This window comes from Diadema setosum, chromosome 11 (genome assembly GCF_964275005.1).
Source record: "Diadema setosum chromosome 11, eeDiaSeto1, whole genome shotgun sequence".
NCBI classification, from domain to species: domain Eukaryota; kingdom Metazoa; phylum Echinodermata; class Echinoidea; order Diadematoida; family Diadematidae; genus Diadema; species Diadema setosum.
Genome location: NC_092695.1, coordinates 5,915,428 through 5,936,988, shown reverse-complemented (window position 1 = coordinate 5,936,988; position 21,561 = coordinate 5,915,428). Strand labels below are relative to the sequence as shown.

Genomic DNA, 21,561 nt, shown 5'->3' with positions numbered 1-21,561 from the left:
TTAATTGTTTCCCGCTAACTCATTCAGATCTTGAAATTCATAGGCCTGATGTCTCATGGAGTTATCCTCAACAAAAGATACTATATCTGTTGACTTCACTCTAGCATGTCTATTTCAATTAGTTCAGCGGTCCTTTCATCAGATTATTCTAGACAGTCGATGGCTGCTTTATCTGAAAATTGTATGGGTTAGGAAAGATAAGTTTCGCACTTCCAACGATGAATTGATCAATGGGTACTCAATTTGAAAATGTGACAAGTATCACATTTTCACAACAATGATAATGATAATGATAACGATAATGATAATGATAATATTTTGATATTGATATTGATATTGATATTGGTATTGATATTGATATTGATATTGATATTGATATTGATATTGATATTGATATTGATATTGATATTGGTATTGATATTGATATTGATATTGATATTGATATTGATATTGGTATTGGTATTGATAATGATGATGATGATGATAATGACAACAGCAACAGTTTCAATAATAATAATGATGATAACGATAATAACAAAATGGATGAAAGTATTCATAACAAGAATGAGGATAAGAAATACCATGGATCTTTAGTGAAGATGCAGCTTTTGATTGCCCGCGATATAACAGTATCTTTTCCTGTTTCAATACAAGAAAGAGTTCAGGGCCCGGGTGGGGGGTTTGCCCCCACTTGTTTGTTTGTTTGTTTTGTTTTGTTTTGTTTTGTTTTTTTTTTTGCAGAAGATATAGGGTCTTAATTTGTGCCCCCCTGTTTTTTTTTTTTTCAGGAAATAGAGTGAGACTTTTTTTTTCGCTGCTTGTCAATAATACTAAGCCTTTTTTTTCGTTTATCAGTTGATCAACCCTGGAAGTGGCACCAGAAAATGTAGCAGCAAAATGTCCTCCCCCTCCCCCCATCATCCAAAACGAATCGAAGTCCCTGCTCCCATAAGGTCGGCCGCTCACCTTGGAAAACGTATCGCCGCCCTTGGAGTTATCTTGACGCTAGAATGTGTATATCTTTGGTGCCCTAGATCGTGTCCGTCACATTTCAGACATCTTTTTAAAATTCAATTCAATTCAATTCAATTCGTTTATATTCATCTCATTTTCTGATAAAACAATACAACAGTATTGAATTTTACAATACAGAACAAAAAGATAATGAGTCATTTACATATAACTGTGAAAATGAAAAAAAAAGAGAACTTGAATAAAGTCAAAAGGGCCTTGTAAAGTAAGTTCCCTAAATCAAGAGAACCAGTGGCAGGCGATATTATTTCATGTAGTGGACTTCTCAGTTCTCTTTTTTTTTCTCCTCAAAACATAACTTTGTATTTTCCCGTATGTATACATGATTTATTTCTATAAGTTTGTTGTATATCGTTTATCCTTCGCACTCTATACTGTATATATGCTTATGACGGATTTTCTGATTTACCTTGTGTTATGTTTTGTTAGAAAAAATGAGAATGACATAATTGAATTGAATTTAATTGAATGTATCATAAAGTCTGTTAATCCAATAAAGGTCATTATTATCATCCCGATTTCGGAGAGAATATACAATTTCTTTATTTTACCTCCATTCTTTTTAACGAATGGACAGCAACAGTAACAGACGAAATAGAAAAGAAAAAATAACCAAACCAAAACATATCGGCAGATTCTTCGATCTTCCTAGATGTTTTATGAGTTATGTGAGTGAGAGATAATAATACATTATCTACAAACAATCATGAACAGGACAGTAGCATAGAGGGCGACAAACATGATTTCTTGTTCCGCACTTTTGATAGCGGTATTCTACTACAAGTAGTACGCAATTTGGGAAAACAGGGTCCACCGTTCTCATTATACACTGTTAGCAAAATTTTGGTGTGTTTGTGAGTGAAATTCCCCATGCAGATTTCAGAGTTGAGCTGAAATAAGTTACGTTACTTTGAAATGAGAAAGGAAAGGCATTGAATTTTTGAAATATTATTTTCAAAGATGTGTGTCTGAGGAGAATTATCTTATCGGTCGGGTGTTAGTAAACTGGACAGAGCTCCTCTCAGCATCTTGACAAGCGCCAGCTAGCGGCAACTGATAGAAGCAGCAAAGCAGAAAGTTCGGACGTGTAGTCCGTCCAACAAGGATTGTTTTTCCCTTTCGGCTGTTGACTGTAATTCTTTAGTATTTCCGCGACCTTATTGCAGTAAATTCACTCCATGATGAAAATCACGTTCCTCAAGAAATGCACTATGTCCGTTTCATTTTGGGGTCCACCAGAAACTCACTCTTTTCCTTGGCATCGTCATTTAATGCTACCTGGTAATATGAAATAATTTGGCCATTGTTATAACCACAAAAGTTTAACCCAATATGCTATTATTCAAGCAGTGGAAGGGGAGGCTAATGGCAAAAGAGCTTAGATACATTTGGTATAATTACACATCCACACACTTCATGTATTCACAATTCATGCTAAATAGTTTGTTTTTTGAGAGATTTGTATAATATCTACAAATGGAAAAATGGACACGCATATGTGTACAGTACATATCTTATATGTACATACAAAAACACACACGCGCGTATATATATATATATATATATATATATTAAGATCTATAATGTTTGTTTTATGTTATAAGTGCTGTCTGGGGCAAATTATTTGTATAGGGCGCCATTTCTCTCTCTCTCTCTTCTTTCGATCTTTAAAATAACAACAACAACATATATATATATATATATATATATATATATATATATATATATATATATATTATATAAAACCATATAATAATAATAATAATAATGAGGATAATAATAATAATAATAATAATAATAATAATAATAATAATATATATATATATATATATATATATATATATATACACGTGTATATATATATATATATATATATATATATATATATATATATATATATATATATAATCTGTCTGTGGGCATATGAACTCAACTGGAGAATGGTTACAAAGCACAAGTTGATGGGGTCACGATATTCAAAACGAGACCATGATATAGGCCTGAACACATTCTTTTAATTATTCTTTATCATTGACATGTTTATAGGTATGTTATGATTTTTGTTGTGGCCTAAAAACGACCTATGGCCAAGTACACTGTGTCGCGATGATATTATAAAACACTGTGTTCATATGTTACATGTTTACATTCATGAAGAAAACAGAATCTGAAACATATCGCTTACTGTACAGTATAATAAACACTGATTGATGAGATAATCATGTGTGATATTTAGTTCTAATCTTAAACGTAGAGCACTCAGACTTTGTGCTTATTACAGGTGGCTTTATATTGCGTATCGATATGGTTTACTTTACACAAAATATATGACCCTTATGAGGAACTGAGTTAACACGACTTGACTATGCTACTTAACGTTGTCGTGGTGCTGAACTTGAAGATACATACATAGATACACATATACATAAATACATACATACACATAATTTTGTCGGTTTCTTTTTGTATAAAACAAAGTGGTATTGAATAAAGGCATTACTGGGTAACAAGAAAGCTTATAGCAAGTTCATAAGTTTGCCTCCACAGTATTAAAGATAGTATCGAGTGGCAGTGCACTAATTAGTGCTCGTAAAGGGGCATTCCGGACGATTTTCATAATTTCACATCATGTAGTACATAAATCAACAGCTTCATGTATAGATTTGTAGAATTTATTGTGGTTCTTGAGCAGAGAAACAGTACTTTCAAAAACCTTAAACAAATTACACTGAACAAAGATGATAACATAGGAGCCTCACATATCTCAGAAATGTAGCAGTGTCATTCCATTACAATACCGCATGCTTGCAAGCTCACCTGTGTGTAATCTATGCATGCCTTCTTCTTTTGTGCTGCTTCCTTGAGCCACATCTCATGCATTCTTATGGTGAGACTGCCATGTCATCATCCTTGTTCATTGCAATTTGTTATAAACTTCGAAAACATTCTTATTTTTCATCCCAATCATTATAAATCCTGAAACTCTGTACCCAGTATAACTAATTTATATATGTTCAAATGTAAAAATTTGAAAATCATCCGGAGGTCTCCTTTAATTCTATGATTCGGACAAGCACATTCGAAACATCGCAAGCACAACTTAAATGTCTATCCATAGATGTCTATCCATGATAGATATACCGTATTTTTGCGGGAAAAAACCCCATAATATTTCATTCAGGGGCGGGATAAAGAAGAGTGAAATTCAGAGTATTAATACGCAAGATTTTTTTTGTTGTTGTAAAAAAGGGGTTCTTTTTGTGGTAAGTTTACTCTACTTGGTCAAAGAAAATAGCGCATGCGGCATGAAAATACAAAAAGACATCGTAACAAATACGAAAGCAATCTCACAAGCCAGTATAAATACAGTGTAGTTGACAATCGCCTGGTGGTTGTTATTTTGGTAGAATAAGTTATGCATTTATCAATTTTCAATATTTGTGTCGACATCTATAATGACCACTGCACGTCGACATGAAAATTTATTTCCGAAGGTTGCAAGTGCATCCTCAATATTCTACGTATTCTTACTGTGAGAACAGAATTCCCCGACGCCTGTGGCATTTTGCATGACTTCCGGTACACAAGTAACTATAGCGTACTGTTGTTCTCGACTGCTCCCGCCGTATGACCGATATACAGACAGCCCTAATAATGTTGTAACGAGGTTGTTCCCGCCAACCGGAAATCCTGCTTGGCTTGCCCAGCATAGCAACAACAGAGGCAGCTGAAGTGGATTCCAAGTTTCATACTTCAAAGAAAAACGTGGATTTGAGTAGCTTGCTATAAAACCCTCAGGGAAAACGGTCCATTGACCTTTATGGACCTATATCAGTAAGCTCGTCTGTATGTTGCAACGATGAAATTAAAATCCGGTCTTGCCTGAACGTGATCAATATTCGTCACAAGATGGCGACATTTTGTAATGCAGGCGTCACCACTGATCTACGAGAAATATGGAGCTCATAGAGCGTCAGAGAGTGACACTGCTAGAGATCAGGGGCGTTCACACTGTCCCGAAGTCGAGCAAAGATGGACACAAGATTAAAGAAATGTTCCAATTTAACTTTGATCGAATAAACATCGGATCATTTGTGATGGCATCTTTAAAGGAACTGTACAATACTGGTTGAGGTGGGGATTCAGGTTCATAACATTCCTAAGTGAGATAATGAGAAACCTCTTATGAAATATGAAAGAGCAAGTGATTCTAAGATGGATTCAACGTTTATTTTATGGAAATTGGTTTTCAAATGGCAGAGATATCAAAAAAAAAAGCGATAATAATAATAAAAAGCTACAGTCCACGCTTTTTATTAGGATCTCTTTGTTTGGCCTTGTTTTTGGATATCTCAGCCACTTCAAAACCGATTTTCATCAAATAAACTTTTGATACCCCTTAGAATTGCATGCTCTTTGCGATTTCTGAATATCTCGCCAAACGTTAAAAGCTAAATCCTCACTTCAACCAGAACTGTACAGTCACTTTAAGCCATCGTATAACCATCAGTAAAGTTTTACGAGATGTGCTAACAAAAAAGATCTTTGGCTTTTGACCAAGTACGGGACTAACTTCGTGAGAAAATGAAAATGCCATTTTGCTGTGGCAATCTTATGTCAATTATATATTTCGGGACAGTGTGAAGTCAGCTCCAGTGGTGACAATACAATATCTATTACCAAAATGGTAATTCAACACTGAGTGGTGACAACTGTTGGTGTTTATATGATCATAATTATTTTGTACATCATAAACAGAACGTGACGTAGTCTTTATATTCTGACAACCATACCGGAGTAAAAGATACTGCGACGTGTCTAAAATGCTGAATGGTAACACGTTACGTTACAAATCAAAATAACGTGTAGTGAACTATCTATATTGATTGTATATCAAGTGTAAAACAATTTTCGAAAATACCTTTTCATTCACTGTGTGAAAGACAACAATACTAACAACAGAGTTTCCCTGAAATAAATTACTGCCATGTCACGTAAAGGCTGTCGATAATCTACAACGTTTATTTTGGAAATATCCATCATTCGCAGCAAAAAAGTAAAATGTCTTTTTACATGCTGGAGGTGCTAATAGTATAGGCTCTGTGCAAGTCGTTCCGATGATTTGTAGGACGTCATCTCGTGGAGTTCCCTCTCCTCTTGTTTTCTCTTATTGGCGTATTTCTGCCACTTGTCTCCGACGGTTCGGTGAACCCAGTTACTGGTCATACACGCCAACGTCTCCACCTGTGAATGACATGAAACCGAATCCTTTTTATTCACTTCATACCAAATAAATTGGGACTGATTGAAAGCAACTATACAGTATGTCCCCCCCCAAAAAAAAAAACAACAACAACAAACAAACAAACAAACAAACAAACAACAACAACAACAACACAAAAAAAACAAACAAACATATTACAAGCGCATTTTCGCATTGATAACTCCCAATAATTATGATTAAACTGTCTGACTGCTATTTAAGGGCCTTAAAATATAACATCTCAGCTACATTTTGCAGATGGGTCTGTTTCTTCCAAGTTTAGCACTTGGATGCTCTTGGAACTGCATAATGTGTGAACACAATGGACAGAACTTGGAGGGAAGGGTACCTGACATGGTCTACATAAATCCTAATTTCTCTACGACCACTGAAGCAAATCGGATAGAGTTTTCTGTAAGATGTGGGTAATAAGTTTTAGATTCATACCCTGAAATTGTATTTGGATTGATTCTCTATCTTTAAAGTTATCACTGCGGAAGGTCCCGATGTATTTTTTTTTTTTTTTGGGGGGGGGGAGGGGACATACGGTATACCAATGTTTTTCGCAAAACACAACACAACATTGGTCGACGAATTAAATGACAAACTGCATTCTACGACCTCTGTCATTTAAGGTTAATTTATTGTTACGTTTTCCTAACTATGTCGTCATAACAGCGGGGGGGGGGGGGGGGAGGGGGCATAAATGACAGAAAATAACAATGACTGGTGTAACATATATCAGCCCTTGGGCAGTGTTGACGTTTATCAATATTCATGGTTCAGTTGGGATAAAGATGGATAGTTGTCAATTGATATAAAGCACGCCATCACAGTGTCAATAAATGAATGAATAGATAATATGAATGTATTCATGATCACATTGTTATATCTTATTGCTCGAATTTTGTAGACATATTGTGTAATGATATAATATATACTCACCGTTCCAAGAGTCACAAGAGAAGCGCCACCAAGTGTCAATGAAAAGAGAAGTATCATCTGGCCGCTCTGAAGTGATTAAAATGAGAAACATTTGTTACACTGTGAGGAATATTATCATTCATTAAAAAAACAGCTTTCTTCTTGTCGGATATTTGCTCATTAATGTCAATCCAGGTACAATGCAACGATAGTCATACAACAGAAGAGAAATCTATTCTGCTATCCTTTCAAGAGTAAAACATTACTGGAAAAAATAAGATTTCAAGCAACGCTCAAACATCATATTTTCCATTAAACATTGTCTCACCACATTACAATCTTTGTTTGCCTACAATATTTCATGTTTAATTTGATGTTAATTGTTACGAGGCCAATAAAAAGTAATGTATGCGTCACTGCTTTGTACTATTAAGCACAGCGTTCCTGCAAAATCTTATCTTGTTTATTTATATCCAGTGGTGAATTCTAACAATTTACCACTGGATCTCTTGCTGTGTATGTCTAAACGATGTTTTCACTTCTTTACATTGTGAAAATGAAGGTCTTATCCATCAATGACAATACATCGAAATAATGAAGAGAAAAGACTGAAAATATGCAGAGTGTCTAGACTGGATACTTACAATGCCTTCCAAATCCTCGACTTCCACTGTGTTGTCGAATCCTGTAGAAAAGAAGGTAAACTTGTTTATGAGGTCTGTTGTGCGTTTTCCACACTTAAGAAAGAGCAGTTGTTTACTTACGGTAAAACAAAGCAAAATTATAATATATCTCAATACAAAACTTTGGAACAAAGCTTCGATTCAAATCACAAAAGTAACAAATACGTGTTTCGTGTTGTTCTTTTCGTATGTGTGGCTATACTATTTTGTGAGCCCAATATCGTATTATTCACTAAACAATCACATATGTCACGATATATAATCTGTGATACGATGTTACGCAGTTACGATACGTATTTTATAATGTTGCAATGTTATACAAATGTTACGATATCATGATACATTATAGCATATTACATTGCGTCACAATACGTTTTGTCGCAACGAGTTACGTCATAATGCGATTCTTCAGACGACTCAAGAAGGTCCAGGAACTCAGAGAGAATAAGAAGGAATGCGGGAAAATGTCCTTTATATGCTTTGGTACTTGACGGTTTAATTAAAGATTTAGAGGCATGTGCAGCCAAACATTTAAATTTGCAGAGTTCAAATAAAGTATAATCGCCACATTATAATCTAATTCGCAGTAAAACAGGCTGTGACTACGTAGGACCTGTTCTGGCTCAGTGGATACGAACACGGACTTTCAGGTCTTGAGATATCAGGTTCGAGTCCATTGACAGCAGCGGCAGTAAACTATTTTTTAGGCAGGGCACTTTCATCCTCATTGCCCAGTCCTTCGGTAGGGATTCATAACTGGATATAAACGGGGATCAACATTAACTTTTTTTTTCCCTTTAAAATCTTTGAATTCGAAACTTTAGCGGACCCCAAAAGAAATAAAGTGGCCCGAAATAAAGGGAAATGTTAGAATTCATTTTTAAAGTTCAACCGCACAATCAGCCCACCAAAAGATATATATATATTTTTTTTTTTTGGGAGGGGGGGGGGGGAATTTGGTGGCCCGACATAAATTTCTAGTGGCCCTGGGCCACCGAGCCACCGTTAATGTCGAGGACTGTACTAAGCGTTATCTTACGTCTTTGGTTGCCTCGTCTAATGAACTCAAAGTTCATGCTACATGGTAACAAACAGAAGATCTCAGTGACGTATTCAAATCAATCCATTAGTCCACCCCAAGCGGATGATATCATGGCAAACTTTTGGCGGAAAGCAATGTGAACAAAAATGGATCCCATAATCACGCTGTGCCAGTTGTGATCTATAACTGGTTAATACCAACTAACGAATACACTAACAAAGGGGGCATGATGACTGGTTACTTACCATAGTAACGGAAATCAACCGTGGTTGTGCCTGTGATATTTGGGTAAGCACTGATGATGAGTGAAAATGTCACCGGTGCAGTGGATAAAATCATAATCCCGATCCAAATAATCAGGATGACGACGTTGAAGAAGACAGACTGTGTACATGAGAGAGAGGGAAAAGAAAACAAAGGGTTAGTTAAAATAGAAAGCAGACGATTGTTCAAGTATCTGTGGATTTCTTAGATTTTTTTTTTCATCGGTCATAATAATTGCTTTTGACAAACTTTATCTATGATAAAGTATGTAATAGCCTTCTAAGCATTTTTCTTTGCTTTTTGTTTTTGTTTTGTTTTGTTTTGTTGGACAATTATGAACCAAGCACCGGCCTGTCGTGGACAGAAGAAGAATGAACCGATGTTTATTTTTTCTTTCATGCCACACTTCCAGTAGGTCCTACATAAATTCAAACTTACATCTTGTATTTTGAAAAATATTTTATTGTTTCACAATTTTAGCAAAGAGAGACTTTCTTTTATCATTTTAATGAAGCCTCTTGGGGTTTTTTCCCCAATATTTTCATCAGCTCTGTTGCCTGGGGTGCATCCAAATTGACGTAATGGAAGTGAGGTCGAAGCTCTTGACATTGACAGTGAAAATGTAAACATTTGGTAACAACTTAAAACACTGAGGCACTTTTGATTATAGACCTGATACCGGGAGGTATACCTGGTAGACAGCTCTGGTAGATGTTTTACACCTCCAGCAACCTTCCATAACATCCTTTAGATTTTGTAATGATGTGTCGAATTTTATCTGTTTCTGCTTAGTCAGGCAGGCGTCTGACCGCATCCTGACAAGTAACAAGGTTGGTATGCTTACTAAACTCTTCAAATAAGTATTGAAGAGCATTTCATCCTTTTTTTTTTTTTTTTTTTTTTTTTTTTGCTGTGCTAGTAATTTTAAGACGTATGTACATAAATGTTATGAAAGTATATTATATGGTTATAATCATTTACATGTGTACATGCATATTTTTGCTCATTTTTCATATTATTGTATTAATATATATATATATATATATATATATATATACATATGTATATATATATATACATATATATAAACATATGTATATATATTCTCTTATGTAAACTATAATAATCATTTAGATAATGAGAGAGAGAGAGAGAAAGAGAGAAACAGGGACAGTGACAAAGACAGAGAGATAAAGGGGAGGGAACAGATACATACAGTTAACAACAAAATTATTCATACCCCTGGGAAATTTTTAGTTTTGAGCACATTTCTTACAAGTAAAGGATGGAGCGATGGTGATTGGATGTATATCTCAACATTTCTATTGTTATGCAAATGAGGTGAAACTGGAATTAATGTTAATTTATAGAGGACAAATAAGAGTAAAAATTTAACACCCAATCACCATCACTACACCATCACTCGATCCTTCACTTGTAAGAAATTTGCTCAAAACTAATAATTTCTCAGGGGTATGAATAATTTTGTTGTTAACTGTATGTATCTGTTCCCTCCCCTTTATCTCTCTGTCTTTGTCACTGTCCCTGTTTCTCTCTTTCTCTCTCTCTCTCTCATTATCTAAATGATTATTATAATTTACATAAGAGAATATATATACATATATTTATATATATGTATATATATATACATATGTATATATATATATATATATTAATACAATAATATGAAAAATGAGCAAAAATATGCATATGCATATGCTGTATGTATGTATGTATATATATATATATATATATATATATATATATATATATACATATATACTCCTTTAAAATTGCCAACCAAGTCATCCGTAGCTCACCAAGCCAACACAGGCGGGCGAACTGCAGCAAATCTTTCCCTCTTCGTAGTTACGACTGCTCGTCTGTGCGGTCACCATGAAGGCGTTGAAGAGGGATACTATAGCGCAGACCATCATAAAGGCCGTCCAGCAATATACGCCAATCTCAACGCTGCTCAAGCTGTAGGAGAGCAAACAACAGGGTGCCACAAATTATGCCACATGACATATGATTTCAGTAATTACACAGAAATTCACCCATTTCTATTCTTCTCCAGAGATAAATTTCTTGAGAACTTTTCTTAGAAGAGTAAGACTAATATGGTTTTGCGCGTCCTCCTCAGTGGATAAGTTCTGTCTGTGCCCAAATATTTGAGAAAAATCAAAATTAGTGAAATTATGATTACAAAACAAACAGTGTACCTCTCAAAAATAAGTTTAACACGGAGCTGCCAAATCTGTTTACTCTCTGAACTTTTACAAGCCACAACTTTTTTAATGAGTCTAAACTTCCCCAATTTTCACTCGTATTTTTCTGTTTTCATGTAAAGCAACATAGGATGGAAGTTCCCTTTGATACTAAGATATTAGGTAGTAGTCCTGTATGATTTAATACCTCAAGTTTAACCATTAACATCATACAAAACATTGTACATTTCGTAAACTTTATTGTACTTAAAGCCTGTATTATATCTTTGAAACCTACATCCTACAAGCTTTGCTGTTTAGTAGGTTCCTCCTATTACACGTCAGTTATTATGTCCTCTTACATTTGGGCAATTTTGTTTCAAATTGACTGTTGTGTTAAACACTTTTTCTTCTGAAATCAAATGGAATATAAAACTTGTATGAAATGTGGAATATGGAACAATAATTGCTCCGGCGTTATTTTCTCCGAGGACTTACAGTTGGGGTTTAGTTGTGATAGGGTTTTAGGTTTAGTTTGATGTGAGGATTAAGATTAGGTTTAGGGTTTTGTTTGTGGGTAGAATTTATGTTTGCCATAACATGCAGATATTTTATCATGGGAGCAATTGTCGCAGAAGCATATGTCACGATGGAATCGACATCTCAAGTAACTTACATGTTATCCAAGTCGCTCTTCGCATCCAAGTCATTATCGAAGAGTGTGAGTGCCTCGTTGAAGCCCAAGATGGCGGAGCTACAGAACATGGCCACGCCCACACACTGGAGAATGGCGCCGCAGAGCGAACCGATAGGAACCGTGTCACGGCAACAACCTGCACGAAAATCAAGATGAGTGAATACAAGCAAATAATTATAGATATATATCATGGTGGCGTATACTTCAATTTCAATTTCTTATCATATTTCTCAAGAGAAAAACATGAAGAAGAATACAATCCTGCACAAGTTACAAAATATGAATTAGGTGAAAGATTCGTATGAATATACAAAACTATCCCGACAATGATGATAAACGTAATGCTCAGTTTACAATGGTATTAGTGAAGTAGCGTCATAATATTAATTGCGATGCTTAGCGGCACAATCCATTCATAACAATTTATAACTGATTTATTTTAACATACTTTTCTTTCCATGCATGTGTGTGTGTGTGTGTGTGTGTGGTTTACTCTCTTTTATATGAAAATAAAGTAATCCATTCACTCCACGTCATTATCCATCACTATCAAATTTATAAAAGTTTTCAAACCATATAACGTAATTTTTGATTACACGCATACTTTCTAGCGTACATGATTCAATCCACAAAAAGATTGAAAAACGGAACATTTCATTTCCACTGTATGTCTTTTTACAGCTAAATATTCTGGCAATCATGTGCAGTGACAAACACTCTGAATTCAAATCAATCTGTGTTCAGCATACATAAAGTGCCACCAATAACATACCAAAATCAATGCATCAATGCATTACTAGTTCTAATGACACTGTAGATTACGAAAATTATTTCAAAAGTAAACACTAAAATACATTTACGATTAGTAAATATATACATAATTTCTTCTGCTCGTATCATTAATACCACAAGTAAAGAGTTTCAAAGTACAGATTTCTTGCATACACCATAATCTCTTATAATGTTTATGTACATTATCAAAAAGAATAGCAACGCCTTCGGGGCGTACAGGCAGACTTAACATACCATTAAAGTTATTGTTTACCATTCGGAGCAGCGATTTAAAAAAAATGTTTGAGTTTTCACATTTTTGGGGCATATGTGTAGGCCAGTTGTATCACAAAACATCCTACCATATAAAGATTTCGCAATAAAGCCTACAATATTTAAGGAGATATCACTATATTTCTCGATAAACCATAACTGTAGATGGTTTATACTTGAAACGATCTTATTATTACTATTGTTCACATTTTCAATATTTTACAATAATCAACATTGATTACATTGATTCAAATTCTTACATTGGTTGTTTCTATCCCTAACTCACATTTTAGAACTATTTTGAAGCATTAAAGCTGGGTTTTTGTTTCATCTGCAAATGGAAAATAATGCCTTTAAGCGGAAAACCATATTGAAAGAGTTAATAATTATACACATGCTTTCTGGTTTGTGGGCAGATGCTCGTTACAATGATACGCAACCCTGATAGATATAAAAAACAAATATCACAATTAATTGTCAATGTTGTGTCAACTCAGAACAACAAACAATTTCATTAACCACTTCAAAGGTCCCAAATTAGAAAAGAACAAAGGAAACAATGCAGAGAGTGTGTATTAAGACCTTTGAACACAAGGGCGTGTCTTCTGCTGATAAATATTTGTGTTAAAGGGAATTTGGACCACATTTTACGTACATTCTGTACACAAGTAAACCCTGACAGATTAAACAGTTGAATGGCAGTGTTCATTGTCCGTGTCATTTTTTTTTTTTGTATGATTAAAAATTTGTATGTTTTTGGTGCAAACTGGCACAGTAAACCCATAACCTAATACTCGCTGTCAAAAACCTCTCGCACAGAATGAGTTAAAACGGATGTGGCTAGTAACTGATCAATGGGAATCAGTGGGAATGCTTGGGGATGATTGTTCAATCCTTGTGCAATTCATTTGTAAGAGTACATTATATATCTATTGTTGTGTGAAAATTATATGCTTAAGAATGGTCTCATATTCAAGTAATGTGCAGTTTAATGTTTCCAGGTTAGCATGCCTGTACAGTGACAGGGCGATTGTTAACGATCGCCAAAGGAAATACATCAATTGGCATATTGTATTTGGAATATATTTTGTGTTGTTAAAATGTATTTGTAGATTTTATTTGACTCTTGTCTGTGCCAAAATATAATGTTCCCCGCTTGTTTTGAACTGGTATACGCCCACTCCGCTAAGGGTCATGGTTATTGCGAAATTCATCTAATGTGTCTTCACGGGTATAAAATGAATCAAATAAGTTGGAATTGGTTTATCGCGCCACACAGCTGTCCATATCACAGGTTCGAAGGGCCAAACTGCATTCAAAGTCGTCGTGGTTTTGTTTTTTGTTTTGGTCATCTTATGGTGTGGTTCCGCCCTACTAGATTTCAGCACACTCATGCCTCAGATAGCATGAAAACATGCCTGGCGGCCATGGAACTTCATTAACTTCGTTCAAGTCTATAGCGGAGTGGTACTTTGCAAAGGTAGAACGTTACATAATGCTTTTGTACACATTTGTCAATGTCTGAATCATCAACCACTGGTGTATATGCGAGTTGAGATGAAGAATTGCGTATTTGCCTGAAGTCTTACATACACGTGACGTCATTTAAAGTTAGCTTGCGGGAAAAAAAAAAGAAAAAAAGAAATTTCCTGAACTTGACAGTCGTTTTGGAGCTCAGTCAACATAGCTGCCCACAAATAAACATGAACCCTCTTCAAACATCACAGATCGGGTTGACTCTCATCCCGGTTATACCGTATGTCCAAAAAACAAGACAAAACAAAACGACAGGACCCTTTGCAACGATGACTTTAAAATCAGTGAACCAATCTAAATACAATTTCAGGGTATGAAACTACAACTTATTACCCACATCGTACAGAAAACCCCATCTGATTTGCTTCAGTTGTCAAAGAGAAATGAGGATCTTTGTAGAGCATGTCTCGAATCCCTTCCCTGCAAGTTCTGTCCATTGTGTTTACACATTTTTTTTTTTTTTTATCAGCAGTTGGAAGAGAACCAAGTGCTAAACTTGGAAGAATTAGACCCATGACATGCTTTACAACTATCCACATTTCTCTGTAATCACTTAACCAAACTGAATGGAGTTTTTCGCAAAATGCACGTAAGATGTTATATTATTAGACCCTGCAATATCATTCAAACAGTTTAATCATATACAATATTATTTAAAGCTATCAATGCAGAAATCCGACCGTATTCTCTTTTCTTTTTCTTTTTTGGGGGGGGGGGGGTGGGGGTGGGGTGGGGATATAGTTGTGTACTGTACATAGTATGCTGTATAAGCAGTCACTCCCTTCTGTTGGTGACTTTAAATTGATGAACCTCTCTTGTAAATTCTATATGGGACGACGAACGGGACCCAAGGTTGCCAGTTAAAACACGATATGCAATTGTGATGTTCCGATTTGTCTTACGAAAATGTTATTTGAGATATATGATCCTTGTCACTTTTGCTGAATCCGGAGAAATTAAATCTCAACTCATCTCATGACCAAGAACTAGACAATTAAAACATCTCCTAGTCATTAAATTCGTCTAATCTTGTTTGGAATCTTCATGGCCGTCTGGTGGAGCTGTGCTGAATGCTTATCATGTTTTGCTTGTACAGACCACACATACGGTTTGCTCTTCCGAGCATAATCACAAAGTAATTATATTGTGGCTTTGCAGAAGATTCTTATTCCTAAATAATGATGATGACAAAAGTAACAATAATGAAAACAACAATGTAATGAATAAGAATATGAATAAGAAAAAAGAAGTAAGAATAAGAATTGAAATGTATAAAATACATGCATAACGTCATTGTCTAGTATAAAGGTTTCCATTGACATGTTCACAAATCTTGACCAGATTTTCTATAAAGATAAGAAAGTAGAAACCTATAGCAATGATAATTGCCGAGGATGCGAGGTTTGAAGTCACTTAATTCCTTTCGTCCACGAAGTTAATAAAAGTACATTATCGTCTCTTGTAATTTGCTGTTGTATAGTTCAGACTATTATCTCTATTTCGTAAATGGCGCAACTTTAATATCTCGTATTGAACCTTTTCTTACCCTATATAGTCAGATTCTAATGAACTCATTTTCATTCTGTTTGTGTGATTTCACACTATTCATTGATGTCATATTGTACTTTGGAAAATGATATTATAGAAATAGCTATCTGTATTTACCGAACACCATTTTAAGACTACATGTAGATAGAAGTTAGAGTCTTACATATCATGTGGAGACCTGTCATCTATCTCATGCAAGATGTGTCAAACGTAGCTTAAAATGAAGTCAGAACTAAACTAAGAACGGGAAGAAGGAAGGTGAAAAGGGATGGTAAGATCATGCTGTCTGTCGCTTGTTCCTGAGTAATCTATTTTCTTCCCGTTTTGCACTTCCGCCCTCGATTGATTTCTGTCATTCGCTTCTTGTTTGTTTATTTGTTATATTTATTCATTCGAATCAATGGATACTTGCAATTTTACATATCTTATTTATTCGCTGGTGATTTCAGTCAAAATTGTAAATGAATATTGCTTTCCCGTAACAAATACTATATCAAGAATTGCAAAAGATTGCATATGATTACATATAGAACAGAAAAAAAACTTACTTTAAAGGGAGTGGAGGGCTACCGCTCTGTGCAAAACATGTAGAATGCTATAATCATTCAAGACTTAACTCTAACTACTTAAAAGCCATTCTGTCTCAACCTATTTCGGCTTAACTTAATCAGGGATGTTATATTCGTTGACAGAGAAGAGACAAAGGTGTTCTGTAAGGGAGAGTACAACTAGTCGAGCCTACCATGTAACACCCACCCCCCCCCCCCCCCGCCCAGGATAAAATGGGAGGGAACCACACTTTGCATCCTACATTTATGGTGAGCCCTATTCATATTGATAAAGGGAGTAAACAACCGCGTACCAAAACTGCCATAAATTGTGAAATTTAGAACAATTATTGACTCCCACATAGCATTTATTAACTATGAGTATCCGTCTGTTTGTGGTCATTATTCTGCATTAATGATAATTAAAAAGAAACCGAGATGTAGTTCCGTGTGTCCACGCATAATATATATATATATATATATATATATATATATATATGTTACGGGACTAAACTGTTTCAAATCTAATTTGTGTCAGGTGAATTAAATAGCAGGGTTTACATAGCCGAGGTTGATAGTGGCTCTTTTATGGTGGCGTCCTGTCGATTATTAACTCGTGGAAAATTAGAAACGAGAGATAAAATACGACAAGCAATAAAAAAAACACTTGGCTATAGCTCATATGGTCATTGTTCACAAAATCATGTCGTTACACATGTACTAGAATAGATAGCTTGTGCATGTGGTTATTATATGTTTACCATGCTGTAAAACACACCAACATAATTATCTACATAAACTATTGCCCCTTTTGTTGTTCCCGTTGGAAATAAAACGGCAGCTTGAAGAACGAGTCGGAAATCCTTGCTGACAGAAGCATAGCACATTGAGTTTAGACATTCCTCCATCAAACTAACTATCTTATATCGGCGCACACCCAGTTCAGTCAATAACTCGTTTTCTTGAGCATATCTTTCTCAACACATTGGCGCACAACGATTATAGTAAGAATTAAAGGACAAGTTCACCTTCATAAACATAAGGATTGAGAGAATGTAGCAATATTAGTAGAACACATCAGTGAAAGTTTGAGGAAAATTGGACAATCGATGCAAAAGTTATGATTTTTTAAAATTTTTGTGTTGGAACCGCTGGATGAGGAGACTACTAAGGCTCGTGATGTCATATGAGTACAACAGTATAAAGAAAATGTAAAGAAAATTCCAATATTATTTTCATTTTTTTTCGCATAATAAAAGAGCACTTGACTTGCCTCTTTCTAAAGGCGATGGGAATAATATTACCCATAACATATGTCAGTAACGAGTCAAGGGACTGTGTACTTTTTTCAAAAGATGAAATTTTGTGAAATTCTCTTTATATTTTACTTATATTGTTGTACGTATGTGACATCATACATTGCAGTAGTCTTCTGATCCAGCGGTGACTGCACAAAAACTTCAAAAATTCATAACTTTTGAACGGATTGTCTGATTTTCCTCAGACTTTCAATGATGTGTTCTACTAATATTGCTACATTCTCTCAATCCTTATGTTAATGAAGGTGAACTTGTCCTTTAACTACACGCACCTATCCTGCCAAGTGCCTTATGACGCTCAAGTAATGCAGAAAAAAAAATAATAATAATGCAAACACAGCTGAAGAAATATCAAGAGAAGGCAGACCAGGAATGGTTTTAATCACAAAAGGAAGCTCACAAAGCCTGAACCCAAATAAAACTGTCGATTGAGTGAAAGCAGCAAAATGATTAGTAGAATACATCAAAGAATGTTCGAGGAAAATCGGACAATCGATTCAATAGTTGGCATCGCTGGATAAGAAGACCATGATACAGTTCGTGACGTCATGTATGGATAACTATGTAACTATGTAAAGAAAATGTAAGGAGAATTCCCCAATATTAAATTTTTCGTGAAAAGTACACATTCCATTGACTTGTTACTAACATGTTAAGGGTAATATAATTCCTCTGCTTTTTGAAAGAGGTAAGCCAAGTGCCCTTTCTTTATGCTAGAAAAGTGAAAACACTTTTTAGAAGAGCGAACGTCTTTAATACCGCCAAATCCTTCATCAAGTACACTCGCTAGCGGCTAATTAGGCTACCTCTTGCTAAATGTCCATTTCACGCTGGCCATCTGTTCTCTCCTTAAATTGGCATAATGAATGAAAGTCCCTTATCTAAATGACGTGGTCTACTCAGCAAATTAAAGCTAAAATTCAATTCTAGGGAAATCTCCAGGACATTCGAAGATTCGTTTTCTCTCACGAACTCGTGCAAGGATTAGATGCACGCACTGTGAGCATATTTCTAACACTGTCTAATGTTCTAATTTGAGACATATTTGAAGTAATAAGTACAAACTGTCTTTCATTAACTTCATATGAGTGCACGTAAATCTGGATTTGATTTTTCCCCTGTATTCTGGAAAATCATAACATTATAATCAATAATATGTGGTGTGTTGAGACCTTCGAAATGCGCTTACGTATTGCAACTGATTGACATGCGCTTACGTATGTTACTAAAATCACTCCTGTCTGATTTGATATTGATAGAGGTTCTTGCTATCAACTTAGGAAATTGTCTGTTGTTTATGGTCAGTAACGTCGTACAGTCCAAGTCAAAGGCTCCATGATTGTGTAAACAACTGGTGATGGTTACTTCTTATGCTGTATTTTAATGTTTGTGCCCTTTTACATGTTAAAGGGGACAAACATATTGACTCGATCTACTTCATGCTCGTTCCCATTTACCCCGTCTTACCCCCCCCCCCCATTTTTTTTTCTTTCGCTTTCACCCCTACCCCTATGGTCACTGTCATAGTCACTGCTATAATGATAATAATGATAGTTCAGTGTGAAGGGATCTACATTTATTAGGCTTCTGGTACAAATTTCGACTGGAATTCTGCAGGTCTCTCGGGCAGGAAAAATGCGGTTAGATGCAAGTTTTGCGTCTCCTCGAATGGTTCCCTACAATCCGGCTCGATCTTCCTAAAATCTGCCTGGGATCACGCCGCCCCTCCCCGCCCCCCCCCCCCCCCTTCTCTGTCTCTGTCCCCGTATGACGTTCCTTCACAAGATCCGTTTCCATGGCTACTGTACACAAATTTCCTCTTCCAATTATTCACATTACACGAGTTTAAATGTTTCTTTGGACTTGTGAATCTAGAACACGTACGTCATTGTCTTACAGAAAACAAACCGCAATGCAGTAGAAGTTGATTAACCGAGTGGTGAAAAGAAACAGTAAAGAGTCGGTTGCACTTTAGTCAATATCAAAGGGATTTGTGAGCTCTAATCACCGCGGAACAGAAGTTCTCTTATAATTTTCGAAAGACGATAACAACTCGTGGGACAAGTATAGTGCACATTATCACACTATAGTCTCAGACAAGCACCCTGGAATCAAGATATGGTATATTTCGACCTAATAGGATTGAAAACCAAGCTGGCTCATTGACTGGAATTCAGGAACACTTATCCATCTTCTTCCAAGTAAAATGAAACTCACGCCGTAGTTACCGGTACTATGCCCGCAAGAATTACGTTTCGCTGAATTAAACTTCGCAAAAGATAGATACATCACAGAAACATAATAACTCTCTTCAGGATCACGCATTTTATAGACTCTTTGCCTCAGTCTTTTATCTCTTTTTCTCCCAGTTGCTAGGAAACTAGTCATTGTGCGTTGCTTTTATGACATACCATAGAATCGAAGGAGCTTATATACTTCCCTTCCTTCTATTTTTGTCTATCATGTATTACGTATAAAGGTTACAAGCAAATCTTAAGCTATATATCCATTGCATTGCTGATAACTTTGTTACGCGTTGTAAAGACAGTGGAGACAAAACTACTTTGTAAATAACTTGTGTATCATTATGATATGTATGGTACTATGTATATGGTACAATATTGTGTATATATGTACAGCAATGTGCATGTACTACGATAAAGCAGAAACCAATAAATCAAATCACATTACATCAAATCGAATTAAACATAGTCTTAGGTGATGTGAAAATATGCATGTATTTCATTATCCTAAAATCTAAATTGGAGTGTTAGTTAAGGGGTTGGTATTACCGGATTCGATGACTTCAAGCTCTAAGCACATGGAACGAAGCATGACAGTGATGAAGCTACTCTTATCTGACGTATTACGTCATAAGTTGTCTTGTTATCTTGTCTGTCATATAAATAGGCAAACGGTTCATTGCAAATGTCATTAGAAACGTGTTAATGTTCGATTCAGGAGTGTCATACAAAATGGTAGAAAGAGTATGTTATGGCAATAATATAAAATACCCCAGCGATGGAAACAAACTTGGCACTCAAAACGGCTACACTCACCCATTTTCTTAAGCTCCCGCTTTCTTGAATATACCAAAACAAAGGCTGTCTCCGCCTTGTAGTACAACAACTATTCACCGGCACCAACTGCGCGTTATATCTTCAGAAACCTCTTTGGCAATCCGTTTGTAATGATAGCTCCTGCTTCGTATGAATGTATTCGTCAGCACATATACACTTCGTGGTTAGAATGAGTATTTTTGTCCACTACAGTTGCCTCGAAAAGGGATTAATGAGTTGAAGATACGGACCTGCTCGCACTGGAACGTTGCAAGCACGTAAGGTTTGTTACGGAGTCCTAACTGACGAGGCTGTGGACAAAGTTTGTTGCATGTCACTTCTTGCTGACCGCTTCTCGGCAAACGAAGTTTTTTACGCACGCCGTCGTAAGAATG

At 35.7% G+C, this 21,561-nt stretch overlaps 1 protein-coding gene across 1 annotated transcript; it reads right to left on the bottom strand.

The window, feature by feature from the left end:
* Window positions 1–6,117: 6,117 nt before the first annotated feature.
* LOC140234975 (proteolipid protein DM beta-like) lies at window positions 6,118–21,170 on the bottom strand. Its single transcript, XM_072315012.1, has 7 exons — window positions 21,167–21,170; window positions 12,092–12,248; window positions 11,029–11,188; window positions 9,190–9,328; window positions 7,864–7,904; window positions 7,241–7,306; window positions 6,118–6,276 (listed from the first exon to the last, which is right to left on the bottom strand). The coding sequence occupies exons 1-7, from the start codon at window positions 21,168–21,170 to the stop codon at window positions 6,118–6,120; spliced, it is 726 nt and encodes a 241-aa protein (XP_072171113.1).
* Window positions 21,171–21,561: the final 391 nt, after the last annotated feature.